General features: G+C 48.0%; 1 protein-coding gene across 1 annotated transcript in view; it reads right to left on the reverse strand.

Annotated features, from left to right (window-relative positions):
- Nucleotides 1-8,622: 8,622 nt before the first annotated feature.
- HADH (hydroxyacyl-CoA dehydrogenase) overlaps nt 8,623-20,357 on the reverse strand; it is a 44,691-nt gene continuing 32,956 nt past the window's right edge. The window contains exons 5-8 of the mRNA XM_026017592.2: nt 20,238-20,327; nt 16,556-16,628; nt 10,657-10,773; nt 8,623-9,498 (exon numbers count right to left, since the gene is read on the reverse strand). Coding sequence (XP_025873377.1) covers nt 9,380-9,498; nt 10,657-10,773; nt 16,556-16,628; nt 20,238-20,327 — 399 coding nt within the window. The 3' untranslated portion in view covers nt 8,623-9,379. The remainder of the gene's footprint in view (nt 9,499-10,656; nt 10,774-16,555; nt 16,629-20,237; nt 20,328-20,357) is intronic.

Genomic DNA, 20,357 nt, shown 5'->3' on the forward strand with positions numbered 1-20,357 from the left:
CATTTGAAAATCATCTGACTTTTCTTAATGTACATGAACCAAATGGTCTAATGCTGCCATTCAAGCTTTTGCTGGGAATTAACTAGAAAGTCCAAACAAAATGGTGTAGGAGGTAATAGTTAAGGGTTACTTTTAGGGGGGTGGGGAGGACTTATGCCAACAGTGATTGGCTCCCCTGGATCTTAGAAGGAAACTGAGTAATGATAGTCTCTTCAAAACAAAACAAAGTAATAGTCTGTTCTCCAAGTATGAGCAAGGATACGGAGCTGAGAATGGAAAGCTGCCAAAGCCCACTCAAGTCCTCTCTACTTCAGTAGTTCCTCTACATTTTTATGACATAAAACATGAGTAAACATCAGACAAGGGGTTGAACAATGTTGAAGATGGACTGTTTGGGATCCCTGAGCCAGTTATTCCTTCCACCAACTTGGTACCCCTCTAGTTTTAGAGAAAACTAAAGAGTTCCCTCTAGAATAATGTGTTTCTCCCAGATCCTTGGATGGCACAGCTCAGTGCTCACTCCTGGCTGGCCCACCCTACCAAAACGCTGCTTGCTGCCGGCAGCAGTGTGGGCAGGGAGAGTCGCGAGTCCCTGAGCGGTTCGGCCCAAGGAAAGTCATCCTGGGGCATCTGCGGGCAGAGGAACGCGCCTCTGCTTCTGCCTCTGTTTGATCTGGAAGTGATTTGGCTCCGTTTGCTGCAAGCTCAGAGCTGAACTATGTGCCAAGAGGAGGAGGATGGGTCAGCCTCTCTTGGAGCCCAGCCTTCCTCTGAGGCCACAGCTGGCATGCTGGTTCCTATGAAGGGGTGTTTTCCTCCTGGTTTTAGTTTGTGTGGTTGCTAAGGTTGCTGGCAACTACCTGTTGAGCTGTTCGAAGGGGCCTTTGAACTATTTCGTGACTACAGCTGTCCTAAATACAATAATTTTTTCCTCCGGAGTTTGGTCTAAGGCTGAGACAACATGGAAACCTCTAATCAAGGGCCTGCGAGCAATAACAAGATGTCTGTGTGGCTTTCCTTTTAAAGAAGAAAAATCCTGAGGAGTAATGCATGGTTCTTGACAGAAAAGAGAAACTTAAATGCTCCACATGACATAGTAGTTGTTCTACAAATTACATTTAGTACTTCTGCCACAGGATATTATCTTTCATACATAAAAACCTGGGGAATGTCAAGAGCTGCCCTGTAAAACCTAATTTCTAAGTTTCTATAAAAGAGTTAATATCCAAACTATATAAAGAACTCCAACAACCCATAGAAAAAAAGCCCCAAACACTGATCACAATATAGGCAGAGGATCTGAATAGGCATTTTCTTTTTTTTTTTTTTTTTAAGATTTTATTTATTCATGAGAGACACAGAGAGAGGCAGAGACACAGGCAGAGGGAGAAACAGGCTCCATGCAGGAAGCCGGACGTGGGACTCGATCCCGGATCTCCAGGATCACGCCCTGGGCCGAAGACAGGCGCTTAACTGCTGAGCCACCCAGGGATCCCTGAATAGGCATTTTCCAAAGGAGACTTAACAGATGGCCGACAGACTCATGAAAAGATGCGTTATATCATAATCAGCAGGGAAATGCAAATCAAACTACAAGGAGATACCACCTCACACCTGTTAGAATGGTTAGTATCAAGAAGACAACATGTTGGTAAGGATATGGAGCCCTTGTGCTCTGTTCATGGGAATGTAAATTGGTGCAGCCACTGTGCAAAACAGTGTGGAAGTTCCTCAAAAAATTAAAAGAACCACTATACTGGATGCAACAATTCCATTTCTGAAGACAACACCAATTCAAAAAACTACATGCACCCCCGTATTCAATGCAGCACTATTTACAATAACCAAGATACGAAAGCAACCGAAGTATCCATCAATGGAAAAGTACATAAAGAAAATATGGTACAATAGACACAATGGAATGCTACCATTCAACCATAAGAAAAAATGAAGTCCTGACATTTGCAACAACGTGGATAGAAGCTGTGAGGGCATTATACTGACTGAAATAAACCACACAGAGCCAAACACTGCATGATCTCACTTCTAGGTGGCTCAGTGGTTGAGCATCTGCCTTCGGCTCAGGGCGTGACCTGGGGTCCTGGGCTCACAGATACAGAGAACAGACTGGTCGTGGCCTGAGGATGAGGAAGAGGGTGGGATGGGATGGTGGCAAGAATGGGTGAGGAGGGTCAAAAGGTACAAACCTCCAGGTATACGGCCTGGGGAGGGGTGGCACCTGGGTGGCTCAGTGGGTTAAGCATCTTGACTTCGGCTTAGGTCATGATCTCAAGGGTCCTGGGATGGAGCCCCGCATCGGGCTCCTAGCTCAGCGGGGACTCTGCCTCTCTGCCCCTCCCCCTGCTTGTGCTCTAATAAATAAATCTTTCAAAAAATAAGTCCTGGGGATGCAACGTACAGCATGGTGACTACAGTTAATAAACACTACAATGCATATTTGAAAGCTGCTAAGAGAGTCTTAAAAATTCTCACAAGAAAAAACTTCTGTAACTATGGCGATGGTGATGGGAACCAGGCTCATGGTGATCATTTCACAATATATACAAATACCAAATCATTATATCGTACACGCGAATCATCTGTTACATGTTAATGATACAAACTGCCCAAAAATCCACCTGACTTCTAGGGATACCCACATATACAAAAATCTGAACTGCTTTTTAGTAGAAACTAAATAGTTGGCTGCAGCTGAGCATCTTACTACTACTAGAAAGATGCGACTGTAAATGTACTATGGGACAAAATAAGACGGTAGGCAGGGCTGCCATCACTCAGCGGGTACCGCTCCGGAAGGCGCTAAACTCGCGCAGCCCTTGGTGGGAAAACCCGCATGATCTCGCTGTGCAACGAGGAGCCGTTCACACGAAGAACGAGGAAGGGCACGCCAAGATTTGCCATCTGAGGTGCACATTGCTAGCATGAAGCAACCCAAGTTAAAACTCTTTGTGTTAGGTAATACAGAAGTAATAATTTTTAGTAAAACTTGAAGAACTCAAGTGAAAGCTGCTTGTTGGCTTGCTCCTGTTGAAGAAACCATGCTAATGTGTCTCATCAGCGGGCCTGTGGGGCGCAGGATGCTGGTAACAAAGAAATGATCCTCGTGCCCACTGACCTAACGTTGCTTCCGAGCACCTGCCAACGGGCTAGACCCGAGGAAAGAGGCTTTATGCTTTGTAGGGCTGTTGACCATCTGCACGTGTTCTCACGGACGAGCATCCTCTCCCCGAGTGGACTGTCAAACACAAGGGGCTTGGGGGCCCCTGGGTGGCTCAGTGGTTGAGCATCTGCCTTTGACTCAGGGCCTAGATCCCTGGGTCCTGGGAGCCCGCTTCTCCCTCTGCCTGTGTCTCTGCCTCTCTCTGTCCCTCATAAATAAACAAAATCTTTAAAAAGAAACAAAAAGGGTGGGGGTTCCTCCTTTCTTTTGTTCTCATATGTGAACACACACTGACATCGGTGATTTATCTCAATGTCTGGTTTCACTCACCTTAACCTTCTTCAAGGAGTCAACAAAGGAAGGGAGATGGAGGACAGACTGAGGAGGGCCCTGGGGGCCCCTGAGGCAAAAGGCAGACGGATGTCAGGGCTGCCCCGGAAGCACGGTTTCGGTCAATCCCTGCTGAGGGCCGCCAGACCAGGGTTCTAGCGGCTTTATGATGTCGGACGGGATCGATGGGATCGTACCCTGGCAAGAAACAGGCTCTTCCATTAGCAAGGAGCGGGCAGTGGGGAAAGCCGGGGTTTGGAGTCGCGCACCCCGGGTGCACCTGCCCCTCGGGCGCCTTCCTCCCGGGCTCGGGGCGCGGACAGGACCTCCGGCGCCGCCTGCACCCAGGAAAGGACTCACAGACGCACTTCCCTTTGATCCTGGAGGGCTTCTAACTTGTCAACATGGATATGTTGGTTTTGTATCACCTGTGGCCAGAGAACGTGTGAGCATTATTCCTTCTGCCCACGGAAGCTGCTGGAAACCAGGACTAACCGACAACTGTCTTAGACCGAAGATCAAGAGCACATGGAGTCCAGAAGGCCAGAACCGGGCTGTGCGGGTCCCCTAGGCGGCTGCGCTCCCCCCGCAGCTCCCGTCCCAGTCCCAGCAGAGGCAGGGCGGGGACACCGAGTCCGCGCCCCGCAAGGTCGCCCTGCAAGGTCGTGGAGGGGAATCGGAGCCCGCGGACCCTTGCGGCCGCATCCAGGAGAGGCTCCCTCGCCGCCTCCGCCCTCTGTGCTCCCGGCGGAGCCCGAGGAGTCCCTCGCACCCCCCTTCGGCTGGGCAGGTGAGCCCGGCGGACCCGGGGCTCTGTCCCGCGCGGCCGTGGGCCTTTCTCCCATGGAGAGGAGGCGAGGCACCAAAGCAAGGCGAGCGCCCGGGCCCCCCGCCCCGCTCTAGGGCCTTGACACTACCTGGACTCGGCCCCCCGGACCAGCTCCCGCCCGTCTGCGCGAGCCCCGCGCGGCCCAGGAAGGCCCAGGAAGGCCCGTCGGGCTGTCCCCGGGCAGGAGGCCTCGGGCGCACCGGGTCTCCCTCCCCCCAGCATTGGTGTCGGGGCGTGTTCCCTCGTTTCTAAACCTGCTACCTCGGAGTCCAGTGGCTGTTCTAGGAGGGGTAGCAGGGAGCACTTATTCCGGGTTTTCCTGATACCTACCTGCCCCAGGACAGCCGACATCCTCTGCTGGAATGTTCCAGTAAATGCATCTAGAGGAAAGGGCTGAGGCCTCGCGCTGAGCTACACCCAGGAAACAACCCCCCCTCGGTTCACAGAGTGAAGGTCGGGAACTAAGCGCCTGAACCCCAGTGGGCCTCCCCCAAAGCCCGAGGGGCTTTTTTTTTTGCTTGTAAATTGTGCTTTAATTTCTGCAATCAGATATGACGCGGTGGATACAAGTGTAAACTTTCACTGTACATTGGGAAAATAAAACGCACATTTATACAGCTTATTCCCTTAAAAACAAACAAAACTTCTGAATGTTTTTAAAGCAAATTCATCTTCAGTGTAAAAACTTGGAGGTACTCACACCTCGGCGGACTGAGGACCGAGCCGCGGGCCCGGGTTCAGCCGCTGCTGCCGCTGCGGGCACCACCGCACGGGCTGGGCCTTCCGTCCTCCGTGGCCCGTCGCTCCCCCGGGACAACGGCGGGCGGGCGGCGGGGCGCGGGCCCAGCAGGGCCGCGGGCCCCTCTTCACCCAAGGGCCGCAACGGCTTCCCGGTTCCTGTAGGAGACTTGGGCCGGTTCTCCACCCTCAGCCCTCTCCCGGAGGCCCAGTGTTCAGGACTCAGGAAGCCCTTAGGTCTTCGGGAACTTTCCCTTACAAACGGGTCAGAGGGGGGGACGTGGGGGTCACAACTAGCCTGTGCTGCTGGCGGGGTGCCCAGACATTCGTGATCCATCATCCCGTTTGGGCCTCAACAATCCCGAGCCCGTTCCACCATTCTGCCCATTCTAGCAGATTCCCCAGGAGGCAAGGCCCTCCCCCCACCGCCAGGGCACAGGGTGGGGCAGGGTGCAGCGAGCGCACCCCGCAGCCTGCGGAAGTCACCGTGTGCGCGGACGATCCCGCAACAGAGCTGCTTGCTGATTTCAAATGAAACACTGAATAGAATTAGTATCAGTGATGGGCTTTCTCCGTCTTCCAGTGGGTAAAATTTGTTTTGCCGTGGACCGATTTTAAAAATACAATTTAAAAAAAAATAAAAATAAAAAAATAAAAATAAAAATACAATTTACCGGGGATCCCTGGGTGGCTCGGAGGTTTGGCGCCTGCCTTCGGCCCAGGGCATGATCCTGGAGTCCTGGGATTGAGTCCTGCATCAGGCTCCCTGCATGGAGCCTGCTTCTCCCTCGGCCTGTGTCTCTGCCTCTCTGCCTCTCTGTGTCTCTCATGAATGAATAAATAAAAATCTTAAAAAAAAATACTATTTACCCAAACAAGTGTGTTGAGAGTACAGCTATGCTTCCATTGTTCAAAGCATCTCTGAGTTACTATTTTTGTAGCATCAATACCTATTTCCAAGAAAACAAGCCCCACAAAATTCCAGCTGCACCCTCTACTTTTGGTAGACTTCATCGGTTCTGTAGGTTGAAAGAAATGTTACAGGGATTAAAATTGAGGTGAGACAAGACAAAAGCTTATTTCAAATGTGTGAGAAGGACGACTTGCAAACCAACAGAGAAAGCGTAATCATGGGGCAGCCCGGGTGGCTCAATGGTTCGGCACTGCCTTCAGCCCAGGGCGTGATCCTGGAGACCTGGGATCGAGTCCTGCATCAGGCCCCCCACAAGGAGCCTGCTTTTCCCTCTGCCTGTGTCTCTGCCTCTCTCTGTCTCTCTCATAAATAAATAAAATCTTAAAAAAAAAAAGCATAATCCGCATATGTCATCTAAGCTGGTGCTTACCTACGAGCTCTACCCTCCCCAAGGGTGGGTGGCTGGGCCTCCGCGGAGCTGTGAAAGCTGACCTGCTAAAGAGCCAGAGAGCTTACTGCACAGCAGCACCCACAGGGGAATCATTTAGTACCGCCGGATGTTTACACAGAGGTTTCTGGGCTCCCAGAGCCACCTTCCCCCCATGCCGCACCACCCAACAGCCCCAGACTGGAAATACACCTCTGGATGAATGTCAACAGGCGTCAGCCAACAGTTTTCCCCGAAGAAACTAAGAGTGAATCTTACAGACCTTAAAGGGCCACAGCCCTTTAACGGCCACAGCTTCAACTTTACAAAGACCTCTTCGGGGCACCTGGGGGGCTCGGGGTGTGATCCCAGGGTCCTGGGATCGAGTCTCGCATTGGGCTCCCCACAGGGAGCCTGCTTCTCCCTCTGTCTGTGTCGCGGCTCTTTCTGCCTCTCTCATGTATGAACAAATAACATCGTAAAAAGAAAAGACCTCTTCAATGAGCACGGACCCGCGCTTCACAGGACTCCGCCCTGCTAACCCCAACTGCAGGCCAGGGGGACGGCTAAGCTCAGAGCTCAGGGCCTTTCCTTGGGCCTGCCATTTCATCAGTTGTGTGGTTTTCTTTTTCATCTCAGATGTTCATTTCTATTCTAGGAATAAAACTATCACTAGGAGGGGGTACAGGAGAGACGGGGAAACAAGCATCCTCTTGACCTAACACCTGGTAGCTACTTTCCGGATGCCATCAAAGGTCCCCGCTTGCTGTGTGGAGGAAGGACGGGGCGGAGCAGCAGCAGCAGCGGGGAGGCCAGGCCCTGCGGCCCTGCGGCCCTGCCCAGCCTGCCCTCTCTCCTGCCTTGCTCCTGCCCCAGGGCTGCCCGGCAGCAGCGCCCCCACCCCCACCCCCCCGCCTCCGCCCCGGCTCCTGCTAAGGCCTAGTCCGTGAACACCGGCGCAGCCAGCATTGGGTCCACGCCAGGATCTGAGGACCTGAGGACCTGGACCTGGGGCAACCCGCCCTCTCCACCGGGTCAGGGTGGGAAGCGGCCGGGCCAGCGGGGAGCGCAGAGACCAGGAGCGCGGGACTCCCACGGCTGCCCCGCCTCCCACATTCGACAGGATGTTCACAACTCTTCCCTGGCCCCAAACATCACGTATGAGACAGGGTTTTTGAAAATGAAGAATGCTCACAGGCCACACTCTCTGACCTTTTGGTAGGCGAGAAGTGCACTTAAACACCTCGGCCAGGAAAGGGCCACCGTGACCCCAGCCCCACATCCCGGCCGCGGTGGTCACATCACCAAGCTCGCTCGCTCGCTCTCCCCTGGAATTCAGTGGTGGAGAGAGAGTCCTGCCATTTCCAGGACAAGGGCCCCTGTCCTCCGGGCACTCCAGTCACAGTGAGGAGGAAATGAAGTTCCCTCCTAAGCCCAGGGCTCCAGTCAAAGGTCAAGAAGCAGCCTGAGAGCAGCAGGGGCCATGCGACCACAGGGGACTTCAGTAAGGCAAACGGTGGTGGCCTCACAGGTGCTTCCTTTCTTTCGTTAGGAAATGTTTTATAAGAATAACCTAAAAGTTTCCTAAACCAGGTTGTATGTGTGGTACAAATGTATGTACCATATTATTTTCCCATGATGCTATAGAGTCAGTAAAAAGATTAATAAGCTCCCTTTTATTAACCATGAAATGGGGGGGGCGGGGCAGGGGGGAATCTCTCAACCATTAACCCTGTGACCCAGGACACCAAACAAGAATGGCCATATTGGGGACAGTCCTGTTGAAAGGTTGTTGAGGTTTTCCAACTTGCTATTTTGCTGTGACCCAGGTCTGCTACCTTAGGCATGTCACTCAAGCCCTCTATTGAGGCCACTGGACTTGAGGGGTCTCTGATGTCTTTCCAGCTTCAAAACTCTATCTTGGAAGACACTTTCTCAAGCCAATGATTAAAAGAAGCTTATGTTACACTATTTTTCTTTGTTGGCAAAGAAGAACCAGATGTTCCTTAAAAAATTGTTTTCTGTGCCATTATTATTGCTTTACTGGTAAGAAATCTGCAGAGTGACAGCTGCAGGAAGGTTCTACGTAAATGCCTTCCCTGCTGCGGTCACTTGAAAAAATATACGAACAATAGGACCAAAGAAGATGGGGCATAGCTTTTGCCTAAATTACCAACCTTTACTTTTGCAACCATTTGAGCATGTTACAATTTTAAATTATATATGTTTATTTTGATTCAAATTTTCACATATTAAAAGATTGCATTTTATTAAAATCAATTTACAGGCAGTCTGCAGCAATGATTTCTCATGAAAAAAAAAAAAAAAAGAGAGACAGTCAGACAATAATCATTCAGATTCTGGATGTGAATGAAGCCTCTCCCTGCGAACCAAGTACATGGGAGGTATTCCCACCAATCCAACAGCATGAGCTGAATAAAGACATGACATCTTAGGTCGTGCCCAAAATGTAGGGTAAGGCTTGAAGCTGCAGGTAGCAAATGTTCTCAGAAAGGCAAGACGCAGGTGCTGCTCCCTGCAGCACTTCACAGACATGCCACATACATGTCCAATGGCTCAGGACTCGCCCGTGTGGCCATGGTGAACACAGCATGCACTCGGAGGAAGCACTGTCCCCTTCACAAGTGAATCAATCCAGGCAATTCTTTACGAAAATGGTAAGGTTCAAAAGAAATGTTTGCTCCAAGGCACCAAGGGCGTAAAGCTTTTTAGAAAATACACAGAAACGCACAGACTAAAAAAGGGAATTAGTTCTCAATGGAGGAATCTGCTATGATAACGAGTGTAAATAATTACTTCAGACAGATTACAATCAAAATGCACATCGAACAGACTGTGCTGTGTGGGGGAACATCTGACCAAAGAACATTCCCACGGGCACTTGGGGATGCTGCTGGTATGCGCTTGCGGGGTTCCTCCCGGAGCCAGAGAAGCTGCGCCTCACTTGTATTTGTAATATCCTTCTCCAGACTTCTTGCCAAACTTGTTCTCCGCTACCAGCTTATTCAAGGACGGGATGGGGTGAAACAGGGGGTTCTTTGGATCCATTTCATACCACCCTATTGGAAGGAGGAAAAAGGGCTGAGGATGAGGCGCTTTATATCTTTTTACCTCTCAGCATTCCCGGGGCAAGGCTGGGGGCACAGCTGGGGAGAGGGGTCCCTACTGTGATGTGCTCTAGCCAGCAGGCCACCATGGCAAAGGCAGAGGCAGGCGGCCTGGCACGGCTGGGGCACCCCGAAGCAGCTGAGCCAGGGCTCAGCACCCCTCCCCGGCCTGCCTGTTCAGCCCGTCTCTGCCTGGAAACTGCTGATACCCGCAGTCCAAGGACAAAACAGAACCAGTTCATCTGCTGGCTGGACCACTACTAGCCCCGTGAAGCAACTTTTAGAACACACGTTAAAAATCTGAATTTGCGGGATCCCTGGGTGGCGCAGCGGTTTAGCGCCTGCCTTTGGCCCAGGGCGCGATCCTGGAGACCCGGGATTGAATCCCACGTCGGGCTCCCGGTGCATGGAGCCTGCTTCTCCCTCTGCCTGTGTCTCTGCCTCTCTCTCTCTCTCTCTCTGTGACTATCATAAATAAATAAAAATTTAAAAAAAAAATTTTTTTTTTAATCTGAATTTACGACCACTGGCATTTTGCATCCTCATAAAATACAAAAGTTCATGCTTCAGTAAGAAGCCGCCTTGCTCCTCGCAGGTCAAGCATCCTCTGTGAAACACGGCAGCAGGAGCTACGCTCAACCTCAGCAGTGCCATTTTCACACCTACCTGTACCGTCTCAGAGCCACTAGAGTAACCTAGACACACTGTTCTCTTTAAAGGGGTGTAGAAGACCTCCGCTCAAGTGGAGGTCACACAAAAGGACAGAATGCCAGGGTGGTTGTGATCCTGTGGAACCATTATGGCGTACACGGGACCGTATACGTACACGAGACAGGGTACACGGGACCTGGCTGTGCTGTATTTGAAGCTTCCTGTGAGTCTCTAATTCAAAATGAAACAACTTAAAAATAAGGCCCTGTGAGGAGACACCAGGCAATCACGTTTTTCCTTTTTCTTGCCATCTTTTAACCTGAATCTTTAAGCTGGTAGGCAGAACTTTGGAAAGTCTACCGAGTCCCCTGGTGATTTGTTTTAAATAGGCATTATAATTCACAGTTGAGACTACCTCAATTCCATTAAAGACAGACAAGAGAGAATTCCAATTCCTACCGTCCATGATGAACTTTGTAGTATCCAGCCCCACGTAATCAAGAAGCTCAAATGGGCCCAAGGGGTACCCAGCTCCCAGCTTCATAGCGGTGTCAATGTCCTCCTTGGATGCGTCACCTACGGACAAGAGGGCAGCATGGAACCATCACCATCCTTCCTACAGTTGTCCTTGTCATACTGTTAGTCCTAGAATTCACAGAATTTTACAAATTTTCACATTCAAAAACCATCCAAAGTTAGGGCTTCTGGCTATGATAAGATTTCATCTCAGAGGTACATGCCAAAGAGATCACAAGATTTTCAAAGCTATTCCACCACCAAGCTATTCTGTGAGGTGAATTCTAGAGTACTGCTACTGTGTTCATGGGGAGAGAAGACCCTGATGGTCTAGAAACATTAGTTATTTTTAATGGGTTGGGATTTTCCAACTCTAAAATAATTTACAACATCCCTTAAAGCTAGAGCATATTTTTTTAATTGACAAATGGACTTCTTTAAAGTAGAAAAGAACTAAGCTTTATATGTTTATATGTATTATATGCATATTTTTCTTTTCTTTTAGAGATTTGAGAGCAAGGGGAAGCACAAAGGGAGAGGGAGAGCATCTCAAGCAGACTCCCTGCTGACCACAGAGCCCAACATGGGGCTGGATCTCATGACCCTGAGATCATGACTTAAGCCAAAATCAAGGGTCAGATGCTGAACCTACTGAGTCACTCAAGCACCCCATGCATATTTTTCTTTTCCAGCTTTCTTGGTTTTACAAGTAATGAGTATTCCTCTGGAGTCACACTCATATCAACCCTTTAGTCAAGATAAAGTTTAAAAAGAAGCCCAAATCTGCTTTAGAATTGCCACTCAAGTTTGAAAGTGTGTTTAGCAGATTCAGACAAGAGCCAATGTGCTTCTTCCCTAGAATTTTACTCTCAACTATTATGTTCTGGGGCCACAAGAAGTCTTTTAGAGAACCTGTTCCTTTTCTCCAAAATCAGGAATAGGAATGGTGTATAACAAGTGATCCTCAAGAATTTTGTTCCAAAGCATAAAGAAATGGTCAATTACACCAAAGCTAAATAAAAGGAGAAAAAGTTCAAAGAGAACTTCATACCTAAACATATTTCAGATTCTTAGGCATGAGGAATAGTCTTAAACATCTATAAAGACTTTATATATATTTTCATTTATTTTAGAGAGAGCAAGAGTATAGTGGGAGAGGAAGAGAGAATCCCAACAGACGCTGTGGTGAGTGTGAAGGCCGACACAGGGCTCCATCTCATGACTCTGAAATCATGACCTGAGATCACAATGTGAACCAAAACCAAGAGTCGGACTCTTAACCAAATGCACCACCCAGGCACCCCAAGACTATATTTTTAAAAAGCATATGAAGTACAGTTGAAGGTGATTAAAATACCAACTGATTATTTCTTATGAGTGGCATTATTAATGCTTCACTAATTAGTCAACCAGAGGACGCTGAGAATCACAATTTGAGTTTCAGGCCATAAGAAAGCAAAAAGAGCAAAAATCATCGTATACATCAGCTGCAAGTGACATCCTTCATTCATTCAACTTTAATTTATATCTGTTCCATAGCAGCACCAGAGACTTAGGATGAGACACAGAAAAACAAGACAAACACTCCAGTACTTGTGATAAGAGTGGGAAGGACTCAGATGTACACCAATGCAGAAGATTCATGAAGATTCACAAGCCTCTGTGTGAGCAAAGGTGGAGAGATTTACTAACAGTGCCAACATTTCACCAAAACTACCCACTAAGTCCCAGGCCCCAAAGGCTGAAGAGAATCCCAAGGGATGAACAGGCAAGAAAAGCATTCCAAGCAGAGGGAACAGCATGAGCAAAGGAGAAATGAGCAGGAACACAGCGACTGGTAAGTGGGTTCTGCTCAGAGAATTTCATCTGACCCTGAGGCTTCTATGCAGTTGGAGCCAGAATGCTAAATGGCCAGCCAGCACACCCCACTCCCGGCCCAGCACCTGCTGCTCCCTGTGCCTGGTGTCCTCCCTCCTCCAACATTTGACATTTGCTTCCCACAGGCCTCTCTGCTCAGGTGTCACCTCATCAGAGCACCCTGCCCCCTCCCTGCATAGAAACTAGCAACTGTAAGAACTCCAGGATAGGATCCCCGCCATCCTCTTCATTTTATCTTTCTCCTGGCTTACTGGTCGCAACCAAACACATTACCGACTGATTCATTTACTGTGGACTGTCTGCCTCCTTTCATTAGAATACAGGATCCCAGGGAAATTTCTTACCTAAAGCCATTTAACTAAATCTATATTCAAGGACAAGTAATGAACCCTAGAGTCAATTCTGTAATTCCAGATTCGGTGACTCACTTGAAGACTATTTGATTTCAAAAAATAATATGGAGATAAAACAGATCAACAACAAAAAAATCTAAGCAGTGTTACAAAGTCAGCAACTCTAAAAATTCTGAGTACTACAGAGCAAGAGAGGCAAAAGGAGGGAGAAATAAAACACACAGACTGGTATGCCAAGCGGGAGTTAAAGATGGTACTGTGTTTTAGACCAATAATTTCTAGACTTGTTTAGAGTCAAGCACTTCGCTGAGAATGCACCATGGGTCCCAAAGAAAACATGCACCAGAACTTTACATCAACCTCAGGAGGTTCATGGGGGCTCCCTCCTCTCTTCAGTTAAGAGCCCCTAACTCTAGACAACAATGAAAAGCGTGGGAAGAACCCCATGAACCCCCAGAACTTCTGCAAGGTGGGTGGGGACCTGGGGCCTGCCCTGACGTGTTTCTTAGGCTGGCTCATTGGCACCACCTGCCAGCCATTTTTGGTATTAACAACAAGCCTGGGCGGCAGCTACAAAAATCACAACCACCACAGGGCCACCATTCCTCTCCTCAACAGCCACCTATGTGCCTGTCCTATACAAGCACTTTGGGACGCAGGAAGAGGAGATACTTCCCAGGTACTGCAAAACAGTATAGCAGCAAAAAAAAAAAAAAAAAAAAAAAGCCACGTCATGCCACAGGGAGGAGAGTGGCCATCACCCTGAGGGAAAGCCAAAGTGTAACACAGATTATGTCCAGTTTGGGACATTGAGGACACTTGGCGGGACCTTGTAGTAAAGTGCGGGTAAGGTACGTGGCGACAGCAGGGGCAACGGGAAGTAAGAGCAGCTTCCCCAGTAAGCGAACTGTATTTGGATTAGTCTACAACAGAAACACCCAAGATATCTTGAGCAGAGGAATGACAGGAGGTCACACAGTGACTGGGGGACAGGCAATGTCACTCCCAGAGCCTGCAACCAGCCTTGCCCTCTCCGAAGAGCTAACCATCTGGCCCCACCAGCGTGGGGAATGGGGCCTGTTGGGAGTGGGCATCTGACAGGGGGCAAGTGGCTACTGGGTGCCAGCCTACTCAAAGATCTGGAGAGAGCCCTCAAAGGGACAAGGGTGACCAACTGCACCAGCCAGGCCTCAGTTTAACAGCAAACAAATGCAAGCCACACTGAATGAGGACAGAAGGCAGGTCCGAGGAAGAAGCCATGAGGCTGAAAGCATCAGAGAGCAGTGGCAAGGGGGAGATGAAGCGCCACCAGATGCCCCGTGGCTCTGGTGAACAGCACTGGTGCAGGCCCCAGCATTCTAAGAGCTGCTCAGTTGCCCAGGGGGTGTGAGTGGTGATGACAGAGGTGACTCTGCTCTGATGCCAACACATTTTCCTGATGGGCCTCCCCCACTCAGAGCAGCACTTCGCTAAGCAATGCATATAGCACACACCTCCCAGGCTGACAGTGTTATGTGCCCCCAGAATTCACGTTAAAACCCTACCCCCAACATGTAGTAACAGGGGTAGGCCTTTGGTAGGTGATGGGGGTTAGATGAGATCATGCGGGTGGAGCCCCATGAGGCAACGAGAGCCCTTCAAAAAGTCAGGAGAGCTTGTTCCCTCTCTGCTCCCCGTCCCGTGAAAATATGACGAGAAGTCAGTGGTGTGCATCCCAGCAGAGGCCCTCACCAGAATCCCACCATCTGGCACCCTGGCCTTGGACTTGCAGCCTTCGGAACTGTAAAAAATAACTGTTGTTTATATGTCACCCAGTCTATGGTACTTGAGTTACAGAAGCCCACACTGACCAAGATGGTGTTGTACGGAGTTCTCCTCGCAGAAGTCTGGGAAAGGCTGGGAGGAAAAACCAAAGTCACAGAGTATCTTCACTGCATGACTCTGCTGCTGGACCCCAAGATTCCCCAAGCTGTGTGGGGGTAGGTACAGTGCATAGTGTCTCCCCACCGTCCTGGACAACATGACAAATGAACAAACAGACATGGCAGGCAAGAGAGGAGAATCCAAAAGAGCTTCGAGTTTCAAAGCAGAACTGATGCAGTTCAGCCAGCTGCTCAGAGCAGGCACATGGAGACCTGAGTGTACGTCGAAGCACCCCCTCAGTGGGCCAGACTGGGGGCCGCAGTGATGTGGCAAAGGGACACGGTAAGAAGCCCAAGGTATGACATATGGAGTCCAGACCATGGTGTGTCTGCAGGGCAACAGCACCCACACCCTGGACACCCCAGCTGCTCCCATAGCAGATGCTCCAGCTTCCAGGCACTGAGAAGCCATGGGGCAAGAGGCAGAGGGGTGAGCAGTGGTGTGCTGTCCAGGGCAGCACCAAGGACAGTCTAAGAACACGGTCCCCCGGGAGGCAGGGCACATGATGGAGGGTCAAAGGGACCACTGCCAGTGGGAGGGGAGGAAAAGACAAGAAAGTGCCTTTCAACTCACAATCAGATACAAGGTACATCTGAGAATATATCAAAGTGACAGTATGTTTCAGTGAGGAAAAAAAACATTAAGAGGTGGATTACCCACATGCTACATTCTGAAACATTACATTAAAAAAAAAAACCCTGCCGTTCAAAGTAGGGTAAAATGCTTCACGCATTCTTTGAGGTGTAATTAGGCATATTTGTTGATAGATAAACACAGAAGTGCTGGTTTGATCTTGGAACACAAGTGTGGCAAATGCTTCCATAAAACAGAAAAGTTTTAATATTTAAAGCAGATTTTGAGGAAGCAAATGTGCTTTCATCTCTCTGGAAGAACTGGTGTAAATATTTTGTTTCAAAAATGACATTCTCAGGAGCCGAGCATTTGTGAATGAAGTAATTGAAAACAATTACACTTGCTTTTTATCCAGTCCTATTAAAGCCTATTTGCCTTTGAAGCAGACATGATAGTTACCTTTCCAGAAATGTGGTAGGGAAGGTAGGCAGGAGGATGCATGCCATTTTATAACCTTGGACCACATCCCAAGTTTTATATTTCTACAACAGGGGAAATCATTCTTTGTAAAATCAACAAGTATCAAAAAAAGCATTTGAGATCATTCTTAAGGTTAAAAAAAAAAATGCATCGGCATCATTTAGTAAGGATGGGGAAATCACTGTCACCATCAGCCTTGTCACTCACTTCCCATCACCTGTCACAGCAAAATTTTAGAACTTTAAGGAACTTTAAAGGTCCCTCAGTCTAGTGACTTACATTATTTTAAACAAGAAACTTTTTAATCAAAAGCAGAGATTTAGTATATAAATCCGGGCTGGTTATGCAATTGCTCTGGCTGAGCAATCGCATGTAATGGGGGTGTGTGTGAAAGTGGGGGGCACATTCCAGAGCCACATCTCAGAGGCTCAGAGGCCTCGCAGGGAACCCTGGGGGACTGGGGAACACAAGGACAAAGGTTCCAGGGTCCAGGACGAGGCTGATTCACAAAGCTGAAAAAACAGGTGCCCTCCACACTAAGCATGGGCTAGCCATTAATACAGGGCCTGCTCGAGGACAGTGAGCAGTGCCAAGAGCTAAGACCTGCCGCTCCCAGCCCGGGTCCAGACAGCTACCTCGTTCATACAGCCTGATTGCTTCCATGAGGTATGGTAGCAGGAGACGGTTCACAATGAACCCAGGAGTGTCCTGTTTTAGGAGAGAGAAGAGACAAATGAATTTTCACTGAACTTTCTCTTTTGTGAAGTCACCAGACTGCCATTCTTACTCTGCATCATATTACCCACACTTATCAAGCTCTACATTTTCAAAACTTCTTTTGAAGTACCAGCACAGCTCTACTTCTATAATACAGGACAATTTATCCAACAATTGTAATACTTAAAAAAAATTTAAAAATCAAACCTAGATGCCTCCACTGTAGGAGTCCTGAAATAAAGGCAGATCGAGGCAGAGAGGTCCCTGGAAAGAACACAGAGGTGATGGCAAGCAGTCTGGGCTTAAATTCTAATAGTTTCTGACACTGTGACATTCTGAAATCAGTTTCATCATTTGTGAAATGGGAGTAATGATTTCCACAAATTGTGAAGATAAATCAGAAAACACACAACATGCTGTGCCCTACATTCAAATGGTAGTCCTTTCCTCTCCTGCATCACTTTCAGGAATCTAGAAAAAGTGTATTCCATCTTGAATAATAATCTTCACAGGAGCACCAATTCTCGAGCTCCCTGGAGCCATTTTTGGGCTACTTGGGATTTTCTCATGCTCTAGCGCACAGCACAAGGAGGTTGCACCAGGGACGGTACCAGGGAGGACAAGGAAATGCCCTGACGAACCTTGGGCCTTCCATGGCAAGGCACCTCAGCCTCTTTATCCTGGATGACCCCCTTGTACTACACACCCCTTTCATTGATTTCCTCCTCATTAACATGCTTAATCATCTCTCCTGGAGGCTTGCTGTGGGATTTGGAGTCTACCTACTGGTTTTTTTGGGGGCATCTGTGGCACAGGCTAGGCTGGTAATTTTTGTGGTGGTATTTATGTGAAACTGATTTCCATTAAGTAAATGGTGTAAATTTTAACCAAAGGCTGTGATGTTCCTGCAGGCAGAAATCCTCATTCTAGCCCCGGGCCTGTGTTCCCTTTCTAGCACACACTAGGCACTCCATAAACATAATTAATAAAGAAGGCCTGCCTCACACACTACTCTTATAGCTAACCTGACTGCATGCTGTGTGAACGTGGCAGTAACAGCCACAGGTTTTGTACCTCCTTTGACTCTGGACCAACAGAGACCTTGTCCTACTCCTATCTCCCATTGAGATGAGCAAAACAGCTTTATCAGCTTAACCACAACTATATTAATGAAATGATGTTGACTTTATAACTAGGGCAAAGTGCTTCTCAACTTCAGAAAGTTTATGGAAGAAACTCAGGACAGGGTACGTGAAGCACACAGATACAAGGTTAGAAGTCAGAAAGTACTCTAGGGAAAACGTCTGCCCCAATCATGATACACAATTACACATGATACAATTAATATCATCCACATAAAGAGGTCACAGAACTCAGGAACGAAAAAGTGCTAAAGCTCACAAAATATTCAAACTCACTAGTAATCAAAGTAGTACACTCATTAGAATAAAATAGCATTTTGCCAAGAAGATGACTGGCAAAAGTTTTTTTCCCCCATTACTAATATTCAATGCCATTGACGATTCAGACACACATATGTTCTCAAGATACTGGTATGTAAATTGTAATGTAAAGAGACCCAGTCTCTCAATAAGGCAATTTAATTTTATGTACATTTTATACTCATTTATTAAATATATTTTATTTACTGCACTATGTGCCAAGCATTGTTCTATGTACTTTACAAGTATTAATCCATTTACTCCTATGATAACCCTATGAGACCAGCCTATTATTACCTTTACATGGTGGAGAGGACACTAAGGCATAAATAGGTTAAGTAACTTGCCCAAGAACACACAGCTAACAGGTGGTTTAGATTTGATCCCAGTTACACTGGCTCCAGAGTCCATGATCTCACCCTTTTTATACTGCGCTCTCAAGAAGTCTATGAAGAAAGACACATTCTGGGCACATCAATGTCATTCTGCTATGTTGAGCATTGGTCCACTGTGATCCTCTAAGCCAGATCCAGGCCCCAGCCGGCTTCTGTACAGTTCCACCACAGCGCAGCCACGCACCCCCAATGCGAGGGGGCTGTGGTGCCCCCTCCCCCAACAGCAGACCTGAGTAGGTACAACTGAGGCTGTGGATGCTTAAACATTACTATCTGGTGCTCTACTGGAAAGTATGCTGATCCTTGTTCTTTGTGGTTGCCTTATATTTGGGCTCTTCATCAAGAACCTACATAACTGACCCAAAAGCTTTAAGGTATCACCCAGGAAAGAGTCTGAAATGATATAACCAGGCCATTTTATGAGATCAGAGTTCCCCTCCCTGCACCTCCCGGGGCCACTCCAATGGAAGAATGGATCATTACCCTCCATGAGTTAATGACTGTGCTGCTAAAGATAATCATTGCCTGTCCCTGCACTTTTCACCTTCTTATCTAGCTTCTGATTTGCTACACACTGATGTTCTTTCTTTTACCATTACTACTTTCTGCCACTAACAAAGCACAAACCAGTAAGAAATAACATCTGGTTATTGATGTGAATTTTGTTTAAGTGCAGACAATTTAAAACCACAAAACAAAAAGAAAGAAACAGTGTTAAAAAATGAGACTCCCTAACAACGCTACACTCCTGGACGGGGGGTTGGTTTGGGGGGTTGGCACATGAGTCTGCTCTCTCAAGCTATGTAGTCCGCACCGACAGATGACTTACTCAGATGTTACTGAACAACAGGAGTTTCTGTAGGTTCTGTAGGTTACTACAATACTGTGAGTTCAATCTGGAGAATATTTTAGAAAGCAAAAGCATACCGTAAGAAGAACCACAACTACTGAAAAAGACTGTGGTCACAAAAGTAGATGCCTACTTATAAAAATCTGTTAACAGCACGGCACGTCACAACTGCCCATTTAGGAAGATTACCAAGTCATGCAGAAGTGCAGTGCTTAACTTTTGGGAGGACTAAAGAGGAACTAACAACAAATGGAGACAGAAGGGGATCTACAAAGTAGGGGACTGCAGCTGGGGTCATTTCCCATATAACAACTGAGTATTGCCAAGAGGGAAAAAAGCCTGGAGGCATGCTTCCCACTCGGCTATGCTTCTTAATGAAAAACAAAACCAAACCTCAATGCCACACTCCCTGAGAAACAGCTTCATTAATCCTACCTAGGGGAGCGGCTCTTCCTGTCTCTCTCATTTCCCTAACCACCTGTTGTGTTCTTTCCCAAAGTGAGGCACTGGTGTTCAGTTTGTAATGCTGTGTCCACCGCACTGTGCCGACGCAGACTCCTTGGCTCCCCCAGGTCCAGCAGAGGCTGAAGCCAATGGTGTAACAAAAACCACTTAGGGAAACACAGCAGCCCATCAACAGACAAAAGCCAAGACCCAGAGAGAAGTTTTCTACTCAGCTGAAGCTCTGGCTCTATTCAGAATTCGAACTACCAACCTGATAGCCCTGGGAGAGGCTTAGGGTATGGCTCCCCTGCTGGCAAACTAAAAAAGAAGCACAGCTTGCTCTTTACAGCCCCCAGACAGGCCTGAGGTGAGGGTGTCCCATCTTTCACATCTTCCTATGGAAGAATTCTACCCCAAATAAGTCAGTTCTAAGGAAAACCACCCCCTTCCAGAGGTACTTATACTCTACCTTACAAGAAACAGGATGCTTTCCTAGGACTTTGGTGAAGTCTATCAGAGATTCATAAGTCTTCTGGCTGGTCATTGGTGTTTTAATGACCTGGAAATGCAAAGCAGAGAATTATGACCA

Source organism: Vulpes vulpes, chromosome 4 (assembly GCF_048418805.1).
Source record: "Vulpes vulpes isolate BD-2025 chromosome 4, VulVul3, whole genome shotgun sequence".
Lineage (NCBI taxonomy): Eukaryota > Metazoa > Chordata > Mammalia > Carnivora > Canidae > Vulpes > Vulpes vulpes.